This window comes from Chelonia mydas, chromosome 6, assembly GCF_015237465.2.
Source record: "Chelonia mydas isolate rCheMyd1 chromosome 6, rCheMyd1.pri.v2, whole genome shotgun sequence".
Taxonomy (NCBI): Eukaryota; Metazoa; Chordata; order Testudines; family Cheloniidae; genus Chelonia; species Chelonia mydas.
In genome coordinates, this window is record NC_051246.2 from 23,863,638 (window position 1) to 23,883,729 (window position 20,092).

The window sequence follows — 20,092 nt, forward strand, 5'->3', positions numbered from 1 at the left end:
TTTTTTTTTTTTTTTCCCTGCTAATTTTTAAACAAGGCCATTTAGAGCTATTTCAGGGCGGTAATAGGAAGGAACCATCCAGATTTCTGCTCTAAAGAGAACACTTTTAGTGAAGAAACTTCTCATGTATTACAGTAATGCCTATGGGTATGTCTCTACAGCAGTGAATCACCTGCATCTGGCCCGGGTCAGCTAAGTTGGGCCCGTGGGGCTTGGGCTACAGGGCTATAAAGTTGCTGTGTATATGCTTGGGCTGGAACCCGAGCTCTGGACCCTGCGAGGTGGGAGGGATCCAGAACCAGAGCTCCAGCCTGAGCTCAAACATCTACACTGCAATTTTTAGCGCCCCCCTCGCCCTCCCCGAGCCTGTGTCAGCTGATGAGGGCCAGCTGTGAGTCTTTTTTTCCAGTGTAGACATACCCTTAGAGCAGTGGTTTTCAACCTTTTTTCATTTGCGGATGGAGGTGCGGACCCCTTTGGAAATCTTACTCAGTCTGTGGACCCCCCCCAGGGGTCCGCGGCCCACAGCTTGAAAACCACTGCCTTAGAGGCTCCAACTGAGATCAAGGCTCCCTTGTGCAAGGTGCTGTACAGAAACACATAGTAATCCAGACGCTGCCCCACAGTGTTAGTCTAAATAGATAAGGCAGACAAAAAAGTATCATCCCCATTTTGCAGATGGGGAGCTGAGGCCCAGAGTGACTGAGTCATTTGCTCAAAGGAAGTCTGACAGAGCTGAGAATTGAACCGCTTTCTCCTGAGTCCCAGCCTAATGCCTTAATTACAAAACCATCCTTCCTCTGTGAGCATCCTGACTGATGCTTTGCTGTGTTACCAAGTTTTGTTGGCATCCCTTTGTCTGCGAGAGACAGTGGGAATTGCAGCCTATGATGCAAATGGTTTGCAATGTCTCATGTAACAGAATAGTCCAATCTGAGATTTGTATCGAGAGACTTGTTATCATGCAGGAGAAGAGAAATGGTAACAACACAAGCTGACAGAATTGTTTTCCAACCAGGCTCACTCTGAGCCTCCCATTAATTCCCTATATAAGTAGGCGTTGGGCCTCTCCTTCCCATAATCCTGTCTCTCTAGGAATACGACAGGATCTCTGAAAGAATGGTGCAGCCCCTCAAAGGAAATCCTGAGATCCTTACTTTGTTCTTGTTCAGGCAAACTCCCAGTGAAGTAAACCAAAGTTTGCTTGATCAAGCAGCTTGGATCTGACCCTTTGTTCCTGGGAGGGACAGATGAAATGACCTTTGTGTACTATTCCTTTCAGTCCCACAGGAAGCAGGGAGATCATTCTTATGGGTGTGCTGCAGTTCTGGTATTTGATTTTATTCCTCCTCCCCACCACCTGTTTTTTAATACTTCAGATAGCGCGGTAGGTCCCACAACGATCTCTTTTTCTCATGGCATTTGAATTCCTGGACAATGGAAATGCCACAAGTTGTGACCTTCCTGTGGAGGTGTTGGTCCCACAAAGGCTCCCAGAAGCAAAAAGGAAAAACAAACGCAAATATGAAGACATTCAAATTCTTAAACCTGAATGCAAATGATGTAATTGCAATACACACACATCTCTGGATCTCCTCCCCCCCCCCCCCCCCCATCCCAATGAAAGCTGATTGCTACCTCAGTTTAAAAGAGCAAGGAAGGCATGTGGCTTGGGACAGATTGACATTCACAATTTCCCCCCCACACTGAAGAAAGCTTTCTGGAACTTGCAAAGGAGGAAGAGACAGATTCTGTGAAGTTCCCTAAACTTGCTAATGTCAGTCTAATGAATGTGGAAGGTGCTTAGATACTCTGGTGGTGGGTGGCGGTACAAAACCCTTAAGCTAAGAGAGAGACTTGGGAAACTGCTGCCAGGAAATATGGGGAGAGTGGGTCAAAAGGAAACCAAGCATTCAGTCCCTCATTTTTAACAAACTAGGCTCCTGACTGGCTCCTGGGTGTTGGTGTTGCTCAACGCTGGCTCTTGTCATTAGAAATAACTAGCATGGGAATGCTTGTATACAGTGTATAATGGGGTCATGCTTTGGAATAATATTAGAGGGGTGGGGAGAAGCCTCTGTAGTTGAGTGGTGCTTTCTGACTGGCTGAAGACAATGACCTACCCAATGTGAATGACCCCAAGGTACTGTTGTCTCTTGCTCTTTTATGCAACCGATGGGTTTGGTGGAGTCCAGGTAGCCCTGTTTAATAGCTGCAGACGCCATGCAAGTATTAGCTTCATATACAGGCTGCTGGGCAGGGTTCTGCTGGTTTCTGGAGCATGGAAGACCGAGAGGGACACTAGAGGGCTTGTAAAAGAGTTAAAAGGATACACCTGCATTCCCAGACACTACTTGACCTTTTTTTTTTTAATTTTTTTAATTCACTTCCTTTTAGGGATTAATTGGCACCTTGCCAGGGGATTATTTCCCATCACCCGTGCCTCCAAATGTATGTGGAAATGCGGGCTGAGCTCACGGCAGCACAATGCACGACCACGTAGGGATCTTAGGTGAGTTTGTCACTAGCAAACTCCTGGGCAGAAGGATGGCTGCTGGTGGGGAGAGCAGGTGGATTTGGGGTCTGGGTTTTCCCTCATGAGGACAGTCCTTAAACGTGCCTTCTGTTTATGCTTACCTTTATGCTCCTCCCACCCCCCCACCCCCCGTCACCCCTAACTTCGGGAGCACTTTCCCATGCCTGTTACACAACCAGCCTCTCTCCGTTCACATCTGGCTCCAAAGCTGAGCGAGGAACGAGGCTGGCTGGGTGAAGAGCCGTCCTCCCCATCGCCCAGGGCGCGCCGTGCTCAAACTGCTCGTTAAAGCAGCAGTGTGTGACCTTTGCAGCCTGGAGGTGAAGCGCTATTTCAGGAAGGTCAAAGGGACACAATCAATACTTGTAACTATTTTCCTGGCCTCTGCCTGAGCTTGTCCTGCTCTCCCTGTAGTTCCCACAACTCAGGAGGGAAGCTGGCAAGGGAGCAACCTGAGAGCCAGCCACTCCTCTCTCCTCTGTAAGGCAGCAGGCTGCCTGTGAGGCAGGGAGAGCTGCTGCAGAGTTCTCCCAGCTCAAACCCGAGCTGTTCTGGGGGCTGCAGGGCAGGTGGGGAGGTCGGCAGTGCCCCTGTTTCCTCTCATAGCAATGGGGCTGGCTCAACCGCTGCAGTTTTAGAAGTTGTGGGGCATGGCACAAGGAGTCCCCTTTCAATCCACAATCAGATGTACATTTTCTAAAAATGGTTGCCCTCAAGGGATTGGACATTTCTTGGGGCAGGGATGGCCTTCTTCTATGTCCTGTGCAGCACGGAGTTTGGCAGGGTGCAGCACCCTTTAAATTACAGAGCGTCTTGTGGTTCTGCCACAGGATTGTTTGATCGCCAATTGTGCTAGTTTATTTTCTTATATTTACAAGTAATCTGTCTCCCTGCTAGTGTACTGGCTATGCAGGATGCTACCTTTCGTACAGGGAGGGGCCTGTGGAAGCATTAAATAACTTTATGATGTGTCATTGCAAGCAGCTGATTGAGCTCTGACTCATAGTGCCTGCCAGCGTACATACGTGACATTGGCACATGGCTCCTCTTGTGTTCAGATCTGTCCGCACTCGGCTTTGGCTGGTATTTATAATTTTCCTGCCATCTGAATACATGGCGCTTCTAGTGGCATCTGGTCATTAGTGCGGATTAAATCCCAATCGTCTCCATTCCTCCTGCTGTTACGCAGGCTTCCTCCACCAAAAACAGCACCCGGCATCTCTGCCAGCGCGCCCTCAGCTTGCCGAAGAGTGTTGAGATTTGTCCCTGCTGCACCCTCCCTCATCACCCACTAACCGAGAGGGTGAATTGCAGATCCATACTGACATCTTCTGGAGTAGTGTCATGGCCAGGACCGTGGGCCCTCAACTGCCTGGTCCACACTATGGTGATGTTACATAAAGCTTCCCAGGGTTGCTACCACCAGCTCAGCCATACCCAGGATGGCAGCACACCTATCGACCAGAGCAGATATCTAGCCGCTGGCTATCTTTGTGGGGGAGGGAGAGGGAGAAACCCACTGTGTGTTTATGAGCTGAGAGGAGATGAAAGGTACCTTCGGTCAAAGCCCCGTGGAAGCCATTGATGCAACAAGACGATCCCATCTTTGAACTTGCCTAGGATTTGCTTCTGAAGGGCCCTTTGTGTTCACAGAGGAAGCCATTGTATGGGGTGGTGATGGGCCAGGTAGAAAAACCTCCAGCCTAAGTAGCTATTTACCGGGGAAGTGCAGTGTGGTGACAGGGGGCTTTGTGCCTTAGAAGAGGAATGTGCTGACATCCAGATGTTGTGCAGCGTTCCCTCCTGTGCCAGCGCTGAGCGAGCTGCTCTCGTGTAGTAGGTGCGGGTACTGCTGGCTGACATTTGTCAGAAAATGGAGATTCTATCTACACTGGGGATCTGCCATCAGCGTAGATGCACAGCTGCAAACTCCTAGTGCAGACAGGCAAAGCCACTCTTTACACTGGTGGAAATCACTCCCTTGAAGTAGAGGTGAGCTGCAGCCGGCCTGTTGCACTTTACCTTGTTTATTGCTAGAGGTGTTGCACTGTTGTAGCTACCCCTGCAATCTAGTAAAATACCTGATTATAGACAAGGCCTAGGACATCATAAGGGTGCATTGGAAACAGTCTAACTTCTTATCCCAAAACGATTTGAGTCTCTTCCCATTAGATTTTTTTTTTTTAAAAAAAACTTCTGAAAGGATTCTCTTGCCACCGGCTCTTCAGATCCCTCCCGTGTTCTCTGCTGTTTAGAATAGTATAAAATGCAAAACCTCTATGGAAAGGCCGTGCTGCAGCTGCGATTATAGCCACCCGTAAGTGGGGAAGTACCTTTCCACCCCCAAGTCCACGTGGGGGCGGGGGTGGGGGATCTGTGCACTGATGAAAGCATTATTGCCTTCAAGTAAAAAAAGTATTGGACTCTGTCAATCAGAAGCCGCTGATTTTGAATTGTCAGGTCTAATTAGGGTAGAAAATAAAGACAGTCTTTTTTAGCTCCAAGGTATCATGACAGACAGCGCTGAACACAAATGAGCCTGGCTTGCGTGGCGGGGCAAGTGGTGGGAAGTGCAGATTAAAAACCAAGACGAAATGGCTAAGAGACTGCCTGCCTGCTATTATCTGGTGGCCAGGGTGTCGCTTTTCCTTCCCCCGCTGCCCCCCTTTCCCCAAGGTGACCGCATCCACCTCTCCCTCTTGCTGCCTCTGGCCCCAGTCCTAGCGAGAACTTCGTGGCACTCCTGTTCTCTGCTTTGTGCTTTGAAATGACAACCCCTAATCCTCACGACAGCCCTGTGCGGGAGGTTGGGCGTAACCCCTCCTTTACAGGTGGCGAAAGTGAGGCGCATCCAGCTAGTCTTAGAGCTAGACAAAGAATTTCAGAGGTCCCGTTTCCAGACCACTGCTAGATCATCGGATGCGTGCAGTGGATCCCATGAAGTGAGCTGTAGCTCACGAAAGCTTATGCTCAAATAAATTTGTTAGTCTCTAAGGTGCCACAAGTCCTCCTTTTCTTTTAACCTGGAGGTCGTGACCCCCCATCAGAAGGGTTGCAAGCACATTTCAGTGGAGTTGTGCTCTGTGGTTAGACCTGTGGCAACATAGGGGCACACCTCGAAGAAGGTCCGGAACCATGCCCCCTCCCGCCCCACAAGGCCACGCTGAACCAAACTGCCAAATACTTCCTGGGCTTTATTTTTGCCCTGAGCACAGGGATGCTGCCATTTATGTTAAGAAGGCCACGTGTGAGGTGTCATGGTTCAGTTAAAGTACTAGGCTTTCAATAGGTCAGTTACGTGGGTGCACTGGTGGGATGTGACCTGTTTTTTAAATGCACTGCATGGAACAGAATGCTCTGGGGAGCCCAGCGATTTCCATGCTAGAGAGGTTTTGTCAGTGGGTCCATTTGGACAGCGGAACAAAATTAAAGATGGCCGGAGTAGACCTGGAAGCATTGCCTTCCATTTCCAAACACTGTAGCATGTGTTAGTTGACCCTGACCTACCTTGACCTCTTGCCTTTATCTAAACTGACCCTTAATGTTGACAAGGCCCCTGTGGCCAGACCCCCAGAATATACATGGGTTCTTCCACCATTCAAAAACACGACTGTGTTGCTTTTGAATGCTGCTTTGCTGTGTATGTGTGTGGAGGGGAGCAAATTGCTTGGGGGCATGTTGGAGAGGAGCTAGATGGGAGGGAAGATGGTGTTGGAGGGGAAGGTGGGTAGGAAGTCTGGGTGTGTGCAGAGGGGAAGGCTAGGAAGGATAGGGTAGGAGAATATTTTGCGATAGCCATGGTGCTTACAGTACAGTGAATTATATGGCGGGTGGGGTGTGGTTTGAATGGATGGGTGCTGTGTGTGTTTCAATTTCCTTATGCTAGATCTCTTTATTTGATCTAGCCCCAGGATAGAATCCGACGCCTTCTGGAAGACTGTAGTGTGACTGTTTTCTATGCAAAGAGGGCTTAATGGGTAAATACCTGGATGCAAAGTGGAAAAGGAGCTTGAGTGCTATGGTGATGGAAGGGCATGAAAGTACTTAGAGACACAGGCGCCGACTTTCCAAAGTGTGGAGTGCTCTGCCCCAGGCCCTGCCCCCAGCCCACCCTTTGGGGGGAAGGCCCCACCCGCACCCTGCCTCTTCCTGCCCCCTCTCCACCCCTGCCCCGCCTCTTCCCGCCCAGTTCCACCCCCTCCCCTGAGTGTGCCTTGTCCTCCCCCTCCCCCCAGCCTCCTGCACACTGAAAGAGCTGATGGTGGCTGGCGGGAGGTGCTGATTGGCGGGGCCCGCTGGCAGGTGGGAGGCATTGGGAGGGTATAGGGGGAAGCTGATAGAGGAGCTGCCAGTGGGTGCTCAGCACCCACCATTCCCCCCCCCCCCCCCCCGGTAGGTGCTCGAGCCCTGGAGCACCTACGGAGTCAGCACCTGTGCGTAGAGAGGCAAGGTATCTGAGGCTTTGTCTACACTGGAACTTCGTTGACAAAACTTTTGTTGTTCAAGGGTGTTAAAAAAACATGCACCCCGAATGACACAAGTTTTAGCAACAAAAAGCGCCAGTGTGAACAGCGCTTTCTCGGCGGGAGAGCTGTCTCCTGCCAGCAAACAGCAGCTACGCTGAGCACCTGTTAGCAACACGGCTGTAGCCGCACAGCTGGGTCGCCAAAAGGTGAGTAGCGAGGACAAAGCCTAACTGCGTCAGGAAGGCATGTCTGTCGCAGCAGTGAAGAGGTTAACTTTTACAACCGGAAAAAGTGGCAAACTGCTACCCAGGGATTTAATCTGCATGTAACAAACACGACAGCCAGCACAGGACAGCCTTAAAACCTAGTTGCATGCTTAGTTCCAATACACAGAAGTTTGTTGTTTGGTGAGTGAAGGTGCAAATGAGGAATAGTTTATTCCAGGGCGTGGTTGGTTTTCTGGCTTGCTCTGCAATAATTTACCAACAGACCTTGTGTCAAACAGGGATGTGATTTCCTCTCCTCCCACCCCCCGCCAGCCCTGTTATTTTGTCTGATCTGTCAGATCAAAGTAAGTTGAGGCTCTCCCAAAGGGGAAGGGGGGGAAGAGGGTAGTTTTAGTTAACTGCCCCTCCCCCGTATCCAGTTTCATCAGATGATATTTGCCCGGGTCGCTGGAGCACCGGCACCTGCTGCGATATTGAATCAATAGTCCCTGTCGTCGTGGTCTCTGCCAGCGGACAATGGAGCATGATGTGAGTCATGCACCCCCAGCTGAAAGCAAGGGCGTGTAACAACATAAAGGCTCATTATCTGCCCGAGTGGGGGCATGGCTATCAATACCCTACTTTCGAAAACAAACCCTCTTTTCTAAGTAGCAGTCACCCCCTGGGCCCCTCCACAACCCAACCCCAGACATAAACAGCGTGAAAGGAAAACTCTCTTCTTTGGCCCTTTTGAAGTTTAATGAGATTTGCTTGCTGCAAAGCTGTTGCCGTTGTTGAGTTTCCCCACTACTGCCGGGCACTGGTCTCTGGCAGAACAAGAGTCAGCAGCCGTTCTCCCGCATCAAGCAGTTTGGAATGCTTCTCGTGTAGGAGGCTGAGCCAAAGTTCAGCCCGTTCCACCCGGTGCTCTGGATTTTGAGTGACCTGCCCATTCTGTGGAGGATGATTGACTTCTTTTATATTGCTCTGGCGCCCAAAGACTCTGGCTGAGGCACTTTGGTCCTGGGTGCTGTATGGACACATTGGAACGTAGAGACCTCACCCTGAAGAGCTTACAGTCTGTCAGGTTCAGATACCATAGTTAGCCAAGAGAGGGCTCAGGTACTGTAACTAGCCAAGAAAAAACACTGTTTTCTGCATTTTTAAAACAAGAAGCGAGGAGATGGCTACTAGGTTTTCTGGTGGATAAAGAAAGCTTATAGGAAGGTAAAGTCCCTTTGTAAACAAAAGAAAGTCATGTCTGAAAACCAACACATTCCAGACATTATCTTTACCTAGTGTAGACACAGTTAACATGTTGTTATTAAGGGTGTTAATCTTACTGTTTTCCATCCTAGGAAAGGTGGAGGTGTCTACCCTGCAATTAGACACCCCGGGCTGGCCTTTGCCACCTGACTTGGACTAAGGAGCTGTTAAATTGTGGTGTAGACATTAGGGCTCTGGCTGCAGCCTGAGCTCTGAGACCCCATGAGGTAGGACGGTCCCACAGCCCCTTAGACTGAGCTCCCACTAGCCCGAGTCAGCTGGCACAGGACGCGATGGGTGTCTAATTGCAGTGTAGACGTATCCTAGCTGTCTCTGAATTTCACTTTGCGTCTTGTTCAAAACTGACAGTGTAGCCTCCTCTTCCTTCTCCCTGGTACTTAAGGGATGTCTTTGAGCCAGGATATACCGAGGCTTGGTTTGGGGGAATTTTTTCAGGGGGGGAGGCAGAAGTTTGTGGTGGAAGGAAGCAGGTTTGGCACCTTTCAATATAAACAGTAGAAACAACCCCATGACTCTCCCCTAGGAGCAGATGTAGGGCAGGTCTGCACAACACAATTACTTTGGTATAACTACGTCGCTCAGGGGTGTGAAAAACCCACACCCCTGAGTGATGTAGTTACACTGACCTAAGCGCCAGTGTAGAAGACAGCACTATGTCGGCAGGAGAGCTTCTCCTGCCGACATAGCTACCACCTCTCGTGGAGGTGGATTACTGTCGGCATAGAGCGTCTTCATTAATGTGCTACAGAGGCCCAGCTGCATTGTAGCAGCTGCACCGATGTAGAGTGTTAAGTTTAGAGCTCAAAAAGAAAAGGAGGACTTGTGGCACCTTAGAGACTAACCAATTTATCTGAACATAAGCTTTCATGAGCTACAGCTCACTTCATCGGATTGCTCAAATAAATTGGTTAGTCTCTAAGGTGCCACAAGTCCTCCTTTTCTTTTTGCGGATACAGACTAACACGGCTGCTACTCTGCAGTTTAGACCTGATACTAGTCTAAATTTTCAAAGGCCAAATGTTGCCTGCTCAGAGCGCACATTTCTATTGAAAGGAAACCATCCACTGAAGAACTTTTTCTCTCTCTTTCTCTCGAGTGTAAAATCGTAATGTTTCCTAACCAAACATTATCCTTCCTCCACTGTGCTGAACACAAGCTGCGTTTTGTAAGACTGCCTTGCAGTGCTGGTCTGCTGATCAATATGGACTCTTTATAAAGAAGCATGGAAGTATGTTAGTTCTGGGGAATAAAATACCCACATAACTACAGCGGTGATGTTCAAAGCTGCCTTGGCAATTTAGACGATCGATTCCTATTAAAAATCTCAGCCTGCATTGCTTCTGCGAATATACCAAAAAACAGGTGATGCTCAGGGCTTCTCACTGTCACTTCTGCCTTGTGTGCTCCAGGCATTCCTCTGTAACATGGCCATCGTGCCCATTTTGCGGTTCTCAGATGAAAGAGCTTATTATACAAGCGCAAGGAGTTGCTGCTGTTCACAGGGCTTGTCTAAATGCAGAGATTTCACTGTCTGACTCATCAATTTGAGTTGGTTACTTAACTAAGTCCAGCCTCCTTATAATTGTATGAACTAAAATGTTATTGGTCACTCTGATCTAAAAACAATTTATGTCAGCTAGTCGTGTGTGTGTGTGTGTGTGTGTGTGTACCAAGCCTGTGCAAGAAGTGCACCAAGGCAGCAGCCATAGAGGGGGATGTTGGCAGTCCAGTGGCCTGTCTGTAGATTGGAGCATGAATTCCATTGCCTAACGAGCACCCCAATAAAAGCCTGATTATCCACAAGCTTTTCTGTGTTTTGCGTACAAGGCTGCCTGCCTTGGCTGGTCTAGCTATTATTTCAGATTCTATGAGGATACCAAACCATTGCTAATGCCCAAAGGCATCTCTAATTGGATGTTTCATTTATAAATGCTGCTCTTGTCTGTGCGGGAAACCTGGTCAGGGATGCTTCGTTACAATAGGACATGGAGCGGAGGACTGGAAGGGACCCTCCTCCACGTCATCTAGTCTAGTTGCCTTCTATTGCAGGTCACACCATCATGTAGGACACCAGCACAACTTCTTGTGTATGCAACTAATGACCCTGGCAGTTGGAGACTGCTGGAGAGTGAATAAACACGTGTTCATTTTTATAGTGTCTTGTTCTAACTTTGGAAAACAGCGCCTTTTCGAAGTGAAGGACAAATACGTGTTTTAGTTTCATAGTTGTTTTTTTAAAAGGCCATTATGACCATATAGTCTGACCACCTTTAGAACACCAGCCATAGAATTTCATCCAGTAATTTCCACGTCAAGCCTAGTTATGGCTTGACTAAAGCATCTCTCTTGCAGTGTTTTAAAACTTTACATCTAATGGAAGCCTGCATCAGGAGTCTTCCAGCATCTTATGCTAGTTTAGGCTTAACTTTTTTTCCATGTGAGTGGTTGAAACTGAAACGCCATCATGAGGTAAAATCCCTTGGCTAGCAAATAGCTAGATCTCTATCATGTTGAGGCTTTTATTTAAAAAAACAAAAACAGAAAAACAACAAACCAAAAACTAACATGCAAATTTGTGCCTTTGCTACTTTAAAACTTTTAATGCCACTGCTGCTAATTTATCTTTGAATTTTACCCTAAAAGCCTTGAAAAGTAAGCTTCTGACTCTGCAAACGCCTGGAGCAGGTACGTAACTCTTAGTCACATGAACAGTGCCATTGGAGTGAGTGGGACTACTCCATGCTTAAGTTAAGCGTGTTGCATAATTGTTTGCGGCATCTGGGGCTAACACTGTATTTTTCTTTCTTTTCTTTTGGTGGCATAAAATCTTTTAATTTAAAAATTGTTTTAAAAAGTGCTTCAGTGTTAATAATTAAAATCTATTTAGACTTTTGGTATGTTATATTGAGAACACTTTATACATAACAGATCAAAATTTTCAGAAATTAAGAGCTTTAAATTAGGCTTCTCTCCTCATCCGTAGATAGGTCAGAGTGGGATTTTCCAAGGCAGTTAAGTTACTTAAGAGCACACTGACTTCAAACTGCAAACCTTGATGGAGAGCTGTAGCCTTTTCAGAGCAGTTCTGCTTTTTTGACTTGTGGAAGTTCATTATCTGTAGAAAGGTGATAGAGGCTGAAAATAGCACATGGGCTGTTTGCTTATTGATTTGTGCATTTGAGCATGTGGTGTTAATTGAGCCCTGGACTTTTCTTGATCAATGAAGAGGAGCATTTGAAGTTTGAAACTTTAGTACAATTTCAGATTTTATATAGAGCTTTTTTCCTGGCTGTCAATTAGGAAATGAATGAAAGAAGCTAGTATAGAACAGCCACATAAGCAATCTAAGACTCTAATATGGGAAGAAAGAACCACAGTATGATTCAGATTATAAAAATTAATTTAAAAAAATCTTTTTATTAAATAAAAATGATGGATTTGTATCCACCCTTTTGGCTAGTGATAGAAACGCTGCCTTGCCCACAAACAGCACTATATCCTGATGCCTGGTCCACACAAGGAAGCGCTTACAAAAATTTCCAGATGTTGACACCAGTTTGGCTCCACCAACTTTAGCAAAGCTGGGAGCCCTAGTGTGAGTGGGCCCCTGGTGTTTTCAGACTCATGCCAGTTAGACCCATTTTGAGTAGAGTTAGATGACACCATGACAAAACAGCGGAGCTCTGTCTACATTAAGGCCATGTCTACACCACTGCTTATGTTGGCAAAACTTATATTGCTCAGGGATGTGGGGAAAAAACCACCCCCCAGACATAAATTATGCCTGCATAGCAGTCGTGTGCACAGCGCTCTGTCAGCAGCTGAGCTCTCTCCCGTCGGCACAGAGTGGCTACATGAGCGATCTTACAGCAGCGCAGCTGCATCGATACAGTTGCAAGCTTACAGCGGCACTAGTGTAGACATGGCCTAACACTGTTGCTGCTGCCACTGTAAAGCTGCACCAGGGGTGGTTTCTGCATCCAACTTGTAGAGGAGGCCAAAGTGGCCACAGCAGTATGCTCTGAGGGTTTGTCTTCGCTGCAGTTAACTCAGGCGAGTGGCACCTAGGTTAGCCTGGTATAGGCGTGAGCGGCCACACTCCAAACCACACTCAGGTGTCACAGATGCCATGCTCACTTGTGTGTTGTGAGCACTTCTGGAGGCACGTCCTGTAGTTTTTTGTGCTGCAGTATCTGAGTGCTCTGGTCTTCCTGGGCCCAGGGGGTAAATTCTAAAGACCCATGTAGCTGTTAACTGGGAGTGAAGAGCAAAGCTGGGGGGAGGGGAAGGGAAGGGTGAACGTATCTTTCTGGGAAGGCAATTGAGTAATCCCAATTATTTCTCCCGGGATGCATCTTTTGAAAAAGGATGTGTGTAATGAGTGAGTGTCTGGGAGGATTAACTGCAAAGAAAGCAGTATAGCTGGGCAAGATAAAGAGGTTTGCTTTGTCTGAGATCTGGTGGCTTTAGAAAGCTAGGTCTATTTGAACTGGTTTGATGTTTCCCAGCAACTGGTAATACCTGTTACTTGGGATTGGGGGGGGCAGGAGGAGAGGCTGTGGGCTTTTATCTGTGTGAGACCTTGTTTTTTGGTTTTTTCTCTCACTCACACTCACACACGACATACACGTGGGGAACCTGGCACAGCTCTTCCTAACTTTTGGAAATCTTTCAATTAAACCCCAGTGATAAAACATTTGAGATAAGCCCCTTACATGTTTGTGAAAGGATTACTGGACCTTTGTAGCCCAATTGTTCCACTGTTGGGTTACTAGGGAGGAAGAGAGAGAAATGGGAATGGGGGCGGGGCGTTCTCTGGCCTGTGCTCTGCGGGAGGTCAGACTAGATCAGAGTTTCCCAAAGGCTAGGTGTCAACAAGGGTCTAGCTGGGTTACCATGTCCAGGGCCAGATTAACCCATCACTGAGCCCTGGCCTAAGAAAACATACAGTTCACCCAGCCTGATGCACACAGGAGAGCAAGCTCCCACCCCATGCTTCCCACTCAGTGGTGGCTCCAATCCCAGGGGACTGCGACCCCATGTGCCAGGTTGCAATGCCCAGAGAGGGGAGCCAGGCCCAGCCCTGCTGGGTGAGTGTAGGGCTTGCTCACGCTCCAACCACTCCCCTCTGCACCGATTGTCAATGAGGATTGTGGTGCCAGGGTGGAGGGTGCAAATCTGAAATGGTGATTTGCACAAAAGGACACAATGCAGTTGGTGAGCCACCTTAATAAAAAGTTTGGGAACCCCCAGACTAGATGATTCTAGTGGTTCCATCTGGCTTTAAAATCTGTGTCTGCAAGTTGTCCATTGTGATTCTTTACTGGCTCATTTTACAGGGAGGATGATAGGAAGAGGGGGGAAGCTAATGTTTTTAAACATATGTCTTGATACAACTTTGTTTTACAGTTGCATTCACTTGACACAGTTTCTTCACATCTTCCTATATCACGATATTCTCTGAATTTTACCAAAGGAGTGGGAGGTGGGTGAGTGGTGGGATGAGGGGGTTTCGTTTATTGGTGTATTTTCAAAGTGCATTAACAGGGTTTTGAAAAGTGCAGATGGAGGCAGAGAAATTAAAAGGGGGGGACTGTGGAGTCAGGAGAGCAGAGATAATATTGTCCCAGAGATCAGTGTGGCAACTTCCATGGTTCCTTCTTGAACAGAAATTGTTTGCATTGCCACAGCACCTTGGCGCCTCCTGGATTAGGACCCCATTGTGCTAGGTGCTGTACAAACATAGGACAAAAAGACCGTCCTGCCCCAAAGAGCTCACAGTTGAAGTTGTCCTCCACATTACCATGTTGGTGACCTAAAGGATAGAGAGTTTTTTTTCTAAAATAAGAGTTCCCTTGTAAAAGTATCCCTTTAAAAGGATTTACATACTTTGAATCACTTTCAAATAACATGCAAGAACTGAAATTCATCTTTCTGACACCAGCGCTGTCTTCCAGTGAGAGTTGCCTCCTTTCTTACCTGATTCTGAATTTGACACCTCAGGCAACAAATGATTTAGTGCTTTGGGTGCTGGCCTGGAACTTGGACACTTAGGGTGAATTCTCTTCTCTGCTATAGCTGCCTTGTGTTGTCTTGGGCAAGTCACTAAGCTTCTCTGTTCCTCAGTTCGCCATCTGTAAAATGGGGTAATAGCACTGCCGGGGGTGTTTGTGTAAAGAGGGTGAGGCATTCAGATACTATGGTAAGGGGTCCGGGCCATATAAATACCTTTTAGATAAACAACAAACTAGTGTCATAAAAATATGGTTAAGACTTCATTGGTCAAGGCAGAAGGAGAAACTGGGCTGAGAGGGGGATAAAGCTGTTAGTTAAAATTACCCCACACACAGAGACCTGAAAATACTGGGGAAGGAGCGTTCTTGAATAAAGTTCTTCCCAAGTCATCTGCCCGGCTAAATAGCTGTATCCAAGCAAAGCCCAGGTGCTTTGGTGAGTGAGTTTGGTTTCTGATGCATGCCTGTTATGCATCAGCCCATCAGTTCCTCCTTCCCAGCCCTCCTGGGATGCACAATAAAGAGGTATGTCCAATTACCCTGGGCGGGGTGGGGGGGAGAAAGAGGCTCCCAATGAATGCCTGAGCCTTGGGTATTATGTGGGGGAAACTCATTCTGTTCACAAAACAAAACGTTTGCATGGAAATAGCCTGTCTAACCTCTTGAGAATAGCCCCCCCTTTGTGCCTCCATCACCACGGAACAAAAGCCAGAAGCGTTTCCCTGAAAGGCCACATTAAGGCTCTGAGCTGCTTTGTATTATAAAAGAGGGGTTACTGGGGGGCTGCGAAGATCTGGGAGGGCTTTGCAGATGGGAGATGCTGGCATTTGATTTCCTGCAGAGTCCGGGGTATAAATTCCGCTAAAACCTCTGTCAAACTTCTCCCAGTGCACCTTGCAAAACAGATCAGATTGGAATTCCCTGAAAGGTGATACCAGTGAAGTACCAGCGTCTCTTCCCATGCCTTCCAGCCAGTGTTCTGAACAGGGCTAAGGGCTCAGCAGGCCTGGAGCGGTGGTTGCTTCTCCCCGCCTCCCCCCCACCCCAAAACAAGTAAGACAAACACCAGCTATTTGTGTAGGTCTGTAAAGCACTGTGGTGCTTCACAGATATTTGAGGAAGAGGGGAGACATACCCTGAAGACGTTGGTCTAAGGACCCAGCCCTGCAGTGAGTTCTCTGCAAGCAGATTCCTGCATCAGCTCAGACCCCCAGTGATTTTAATGGGCCTCAGTCCGGGTGCAGGGATCCCCATTGAGGTCAGTGGGGCTATGTGCATGAATTTCAGGAGTGGGGCCCAATTTGGACGAAGGCAGAACACGAGAGACCATGGAGGGAGGAGGATTAAATCCTATTAAACAGCGGGTGAATCACATCGGTTCTATCTGGCCTCTTGAGGCTGAGGCAGGTTGAGATGGGAGGAGTGGAAAGCCAAGCCAAAGGAGTGGGTTTTGAGGAGGGATTTGAAAGATGGGGAGAAGATGCCTGGCCCATAGGAACGGAAGGGTGGGGGTGTTTAGGAAGTAGTGTGAATTTGATGATCGTGTGTCCCTGGGACACCCTGGTCACTCTTTCCAGTGTATTTGTCCCATTTTTTGGGTACCCCTGACCGCTGTAAACTGCTCACCTGAAGGAGCTGTGTGGGCAGCAGCTGTCCCAATGACATTCTTGATAGGTTGGCTGAGTGCAGGTGGGGGGAACCCCTGCCCCTTAAACCAGGCCTCTTGTATGCTGAGCCTCCCAACCCCACCTCCCCTGCTTAAGTCCTAAAACAAGGGCTTGCCTTGCACACAGTTGGTTGCACAGGGAAGAATTGGGCAGGGGTGGATTAAGGAGAGGGAGGGCTAGACACAAAAGGATTGAGGCCCATCTTGTTAAAAGCCGAGGCTATGCTGAAAAGGCAGTTTGGTGGGCAGGTCCTGTTCTGTCAGCAGGTTTTGTGCCTGGGGAAGGGTGTCTTGGGATTTTTGGTAGATATGTTTGAAGCAGTCTGAAGAATTTAAATGTTCCGTACGTGGTAAGAGAGCATGCCCATGTCTGATGGAAATAGATCGTGGATTATAAGAAAATCGGCAAAAGTAGATTGGAGCAGAATGAAGTGGCCCCACCTGCCCTCTTTCCCCTCCTACTTGTAGGAGGTGAACACACATGCTTAGTAGCTTTGGAGAAGTTTGCGCAATTACTGCATGAAAGACGTCAGCTGTAGGAATTGAATAAACTTAACTCAGGCAGAAAGCATGTGTCCGTCCCTATTTATCTTTCTCCCACTTCTTTCCCTGTCCCCCCCCCAAAAATCCTCACCAGTGGGCATGAACGTTGACAGCAGACTAAACCTGTTAGCACACAGACTGGTGGGAAAGACGGGGATCCCAGTGTCCTAATGCAAAACAAATACCCTCGGAGCTGCTGAGATTCCTTCCAGGGTCCTCTCCTTAGACGCCGCTTGGGAGTTTCATCTGTAGTGTTTAGCCTTTGGCTGGTGAGTGTTAGACAAATTCAAGGGCCTCAGGAATTGCTGGGCCAGTGACAAGTGCTTGTATTTCTGATATCCCTTGAGCTCCGTCCTCTGCACAGGGTGTTACTGTGGAAGCCGAGGGAGTGGAATGACCATCTGGCCCTACCTGTGACTGAAACAAACTTCCATTAACAATAAATGTCTCAAGCTTTTAAAAACAAACAAGCAAAAAACCTCCCTCACATTCTTTTTTTCTCCTTGCTTCTCTGTCTCCTGTTCTAAACCTCTTGCTGCTGAGAACGGTCTCTGCTGCTCTGCCACCTGGGGTATGTCTACACTACCGTCGCTGGGGTGGTACAGCCACAGTGATGCAGCTGTGTAGACGCTTCCTACGTGGGCAGAAGGGGGGTTTCCAGTGTACGATGTCGTGCATCAACTATGGGAAAGGGACTGAGAGACTTTTCCATTGGACCATATGAACGGGAACCATAAACTCACTGAACATTAAATCCCACCAAATGAGGGTCAATCCGTCGTCCTCATCGTATCCACTCATTATACTCCACACCTGAACATAGCCATCATATGAACAACATACCCTCATATCTCAACGTCTGTACTTTGACCCATTAAACTTTTACTCCCAATCGGGGAGATTGCAGATTATGTATTCCTTACGCCACCCGTTCCTAAACCGAATTTCGCACCCCTTGATAATCTGTACCTTATTCCCGGATAACCAGAAACGTCTGTGCTTAAACTCTGTACCGTTTTCTTTTTACTTCAACATCATCTTAATCAAATTATTAAGCCCACTTCTCCAAGAGGCAGTAGCTAGATTGACAGAAGAATTCTTCCATCAACCTAGCTGCACCTACACCGGGGATTAGGTTGACCTCATGATGGTACTCAAGGCGTGAAATTTTTCACAGCTCTGAGCGATGTAGCTAGGAAAATCTAATGTTTCAGTGTCAAGCAGGTTGGTCTCTTGTTTGTTGCTGTACTGTGGGAATGTCTTTTGCACTCTATCCTTCCCTTAATCTCTGATTTGGGGGAGTCCATAGGGGGTAGGTCCACTGCCTGCCAGTGCTGCTGCTTGTGGCTTTCTAAAGCAACAACGAGAAATTGACCCAGTTCTTGTCAGTTTCAGAGCTGCCTATAGAATTCTGAATAGCATCCCTGAAAATTGAGGGAGTTCTGATCTGGGTTTTACAGCTTGGCAAAGCTATGAATACCAGCAGAGGTACTGGAACTGCATTTGGAAGGTCACCTTCACAAGCCTAGAAACTTAATATAGTATGTTAAAATGAGAGTTTAACATTTGAAGATGACGGTACTTATTTGGGAGAGATTGCTATATGACTTCAGTGCTGGATTTTCTTCAAGCCCTCTTACTGGGGAACATTTAAGAACTTCTATTGGATCATAGACAGATGGAGGCCACAAGTTTAAAAAAAAAAAAGCTTATCTACAATTGAGGCAGAACTAAAATCAAATGTTACTTCTGAAGTGCATGATAGAAGTTAAGAACATTACACTTGCACCTACTTCCCCTTTACATAGTGGTTGTAGTTAATATTAAAAAATAACAGCCCCTTTTCCTCAGAAAATGTAGCCCAGGAGGAGTTTACACCTAGGCCACCCATGAAGGGCCTTGAGGAGAGAGGTGCTTTGGTCAGGGCAGGAGGGAGGGAAAGTGTTTGTGTTAGGTGCTGGATGTTGGCTAGGTTGAGGAGAGGGGAGTCACGGAGGCAACAGGAGAGGAAGGAGAGAGCCTCATCTTGGGACTGGGAGGTGAGGAATGAAGGGATGAATTTTAGAAAGGCCTTTAGAGGGAGAAGCAACAAAAAGAACCAGTGAGCGTTTGGGGGTGAGATGAGGAGGAGGCAAAGGCAACCCGAGCATTAGGAGGCTGACCAATGAGAGGTTTTAGAGCAGTGGCTTGCAGACTTTTTTTCTGGGGATCCAGTTGAAGAAAATTGTTGATGCTGGGGATGAGGGATTTGGGGTGCAGGAGGGGCTCAGGGCTGGGGCAGGGGGTTGGGGTGCAGGAAGGGGTCTGGGCTGTGGGTGCAGGCTCTGGGGTGGAGCCGGGATGAGGGGTTTGGGGTGCAGGAAGGGGTTCCGGGTTGGGGGGGACACGCAGGGCTGGGGCAGGGGATTGGAGTGCGGCGTTGGGGCGCGGACGTACCTCTGGCGGCTCCCAGTCAGTGGCGCAGGCGGGGTGCAGAAGCAGACTTCCCGCCTGTCCCGGCACCGCGGACTGCGCTACGCCTGAAGCGGCCAGCAGCAGGTCCAGCTCCTATGCGGAGGTACTCAAGCGGCTCTGCGCGGCTCTCGCCCACAGGCACTGCCTCCCCCCAGCTCCGGCCAATGGGAGTGCAGAGCCAGTGCTCGGGGCAGGGGCAGCGCACAGAGCCCTGTGGCCCCCTGTCTAGAAGCCGAACCCGCTGCTGGCCACTTCTGGGGCACAATGAGGTGTTGGAACAGGTAGCTGGGCAGCACTGCCAATGGGATTTTTAACATCCTGGTCGGCGGTGCTGACCAGAGCGACCCAGTGCCTGACATGCCACGACCCAGTACTTGGTTGCGACCCGCACTTTGAAAAACGCTGTTTTAGAGGAGACGGCAACAGGGATGGGGAAGAGGGTGTTGGAGGAACCATGAGTTTAGTTTTTGCCATGTTTTGTACAAGGAAGTGGCAGGATCTCCATGAGGATCTGCCCTCAGCTTGGGCAGAGGGCAGGGGTGGGCAGGTAGGTTTGAGCTTTTGGTGCACAAGTACAAAACCAGGGCAGTGGATGAGGTCACCTGAGGACGATTGTAGAGGGCACCAGTGGAGAAGAGAATCAGGAAGAGAACAGAGAGGGGCTTCAAGGAGATGTCCATGGCTGGTGTAGAAGGCAGAAGAGATGATGTATTTGTTTTTTCAGACAACACAGACAACACAACCCCCAAAGGTTTAACTTCCAGTTAGAAGACAAGCCTCTCTTGTTAGGGAGACTCAGGGCGGTCGGTTTGTTCTATTTGCTGTCCATGCTGCCTGCTGGTATTGCTTCCTCACCGAAATAGGCCAGGGCAGAGAATCACTGGGCAGGAATATCTTACCTGAGGTGAGGGAAGGAGTCT

At 48.3% G+C, this 20,092-nt stretch overlaps 1 protein-coding gene across 6 annotated transcripts in view; it reads left to right on the forward strand.

The window, feature by feature from the left end:
* Positions 1 to 20,092, forward strand: part of RASSF7 (Ras association domain family member 7) — a 123,421-nt gene that overhangs the window by 72,349 nt on the left and 30,980 nt on the right. For 3 of the 6 annotated variants that reach the window (XM_043549035.1, XM_043549036.1, XM_043549030.1), the window contains exon 2: positions 2,398 to 2,512. The exons of the other annotated variants lie outside the window; for them this stretch is intronic. In XM_043549035.1, coding sequence (XP_043404970.1) covers positions 2,454 to 2,512 — 59 coding nt within the window. In that variant the 5' untranslated portion in view covers positions 2,398 to 2,453. The remainder of the gene's footprint in view (positions 1 to 2,397; positions 2,513 to 20,092) is intronic. 6 annotated transcript variants of the gene reach the window in all.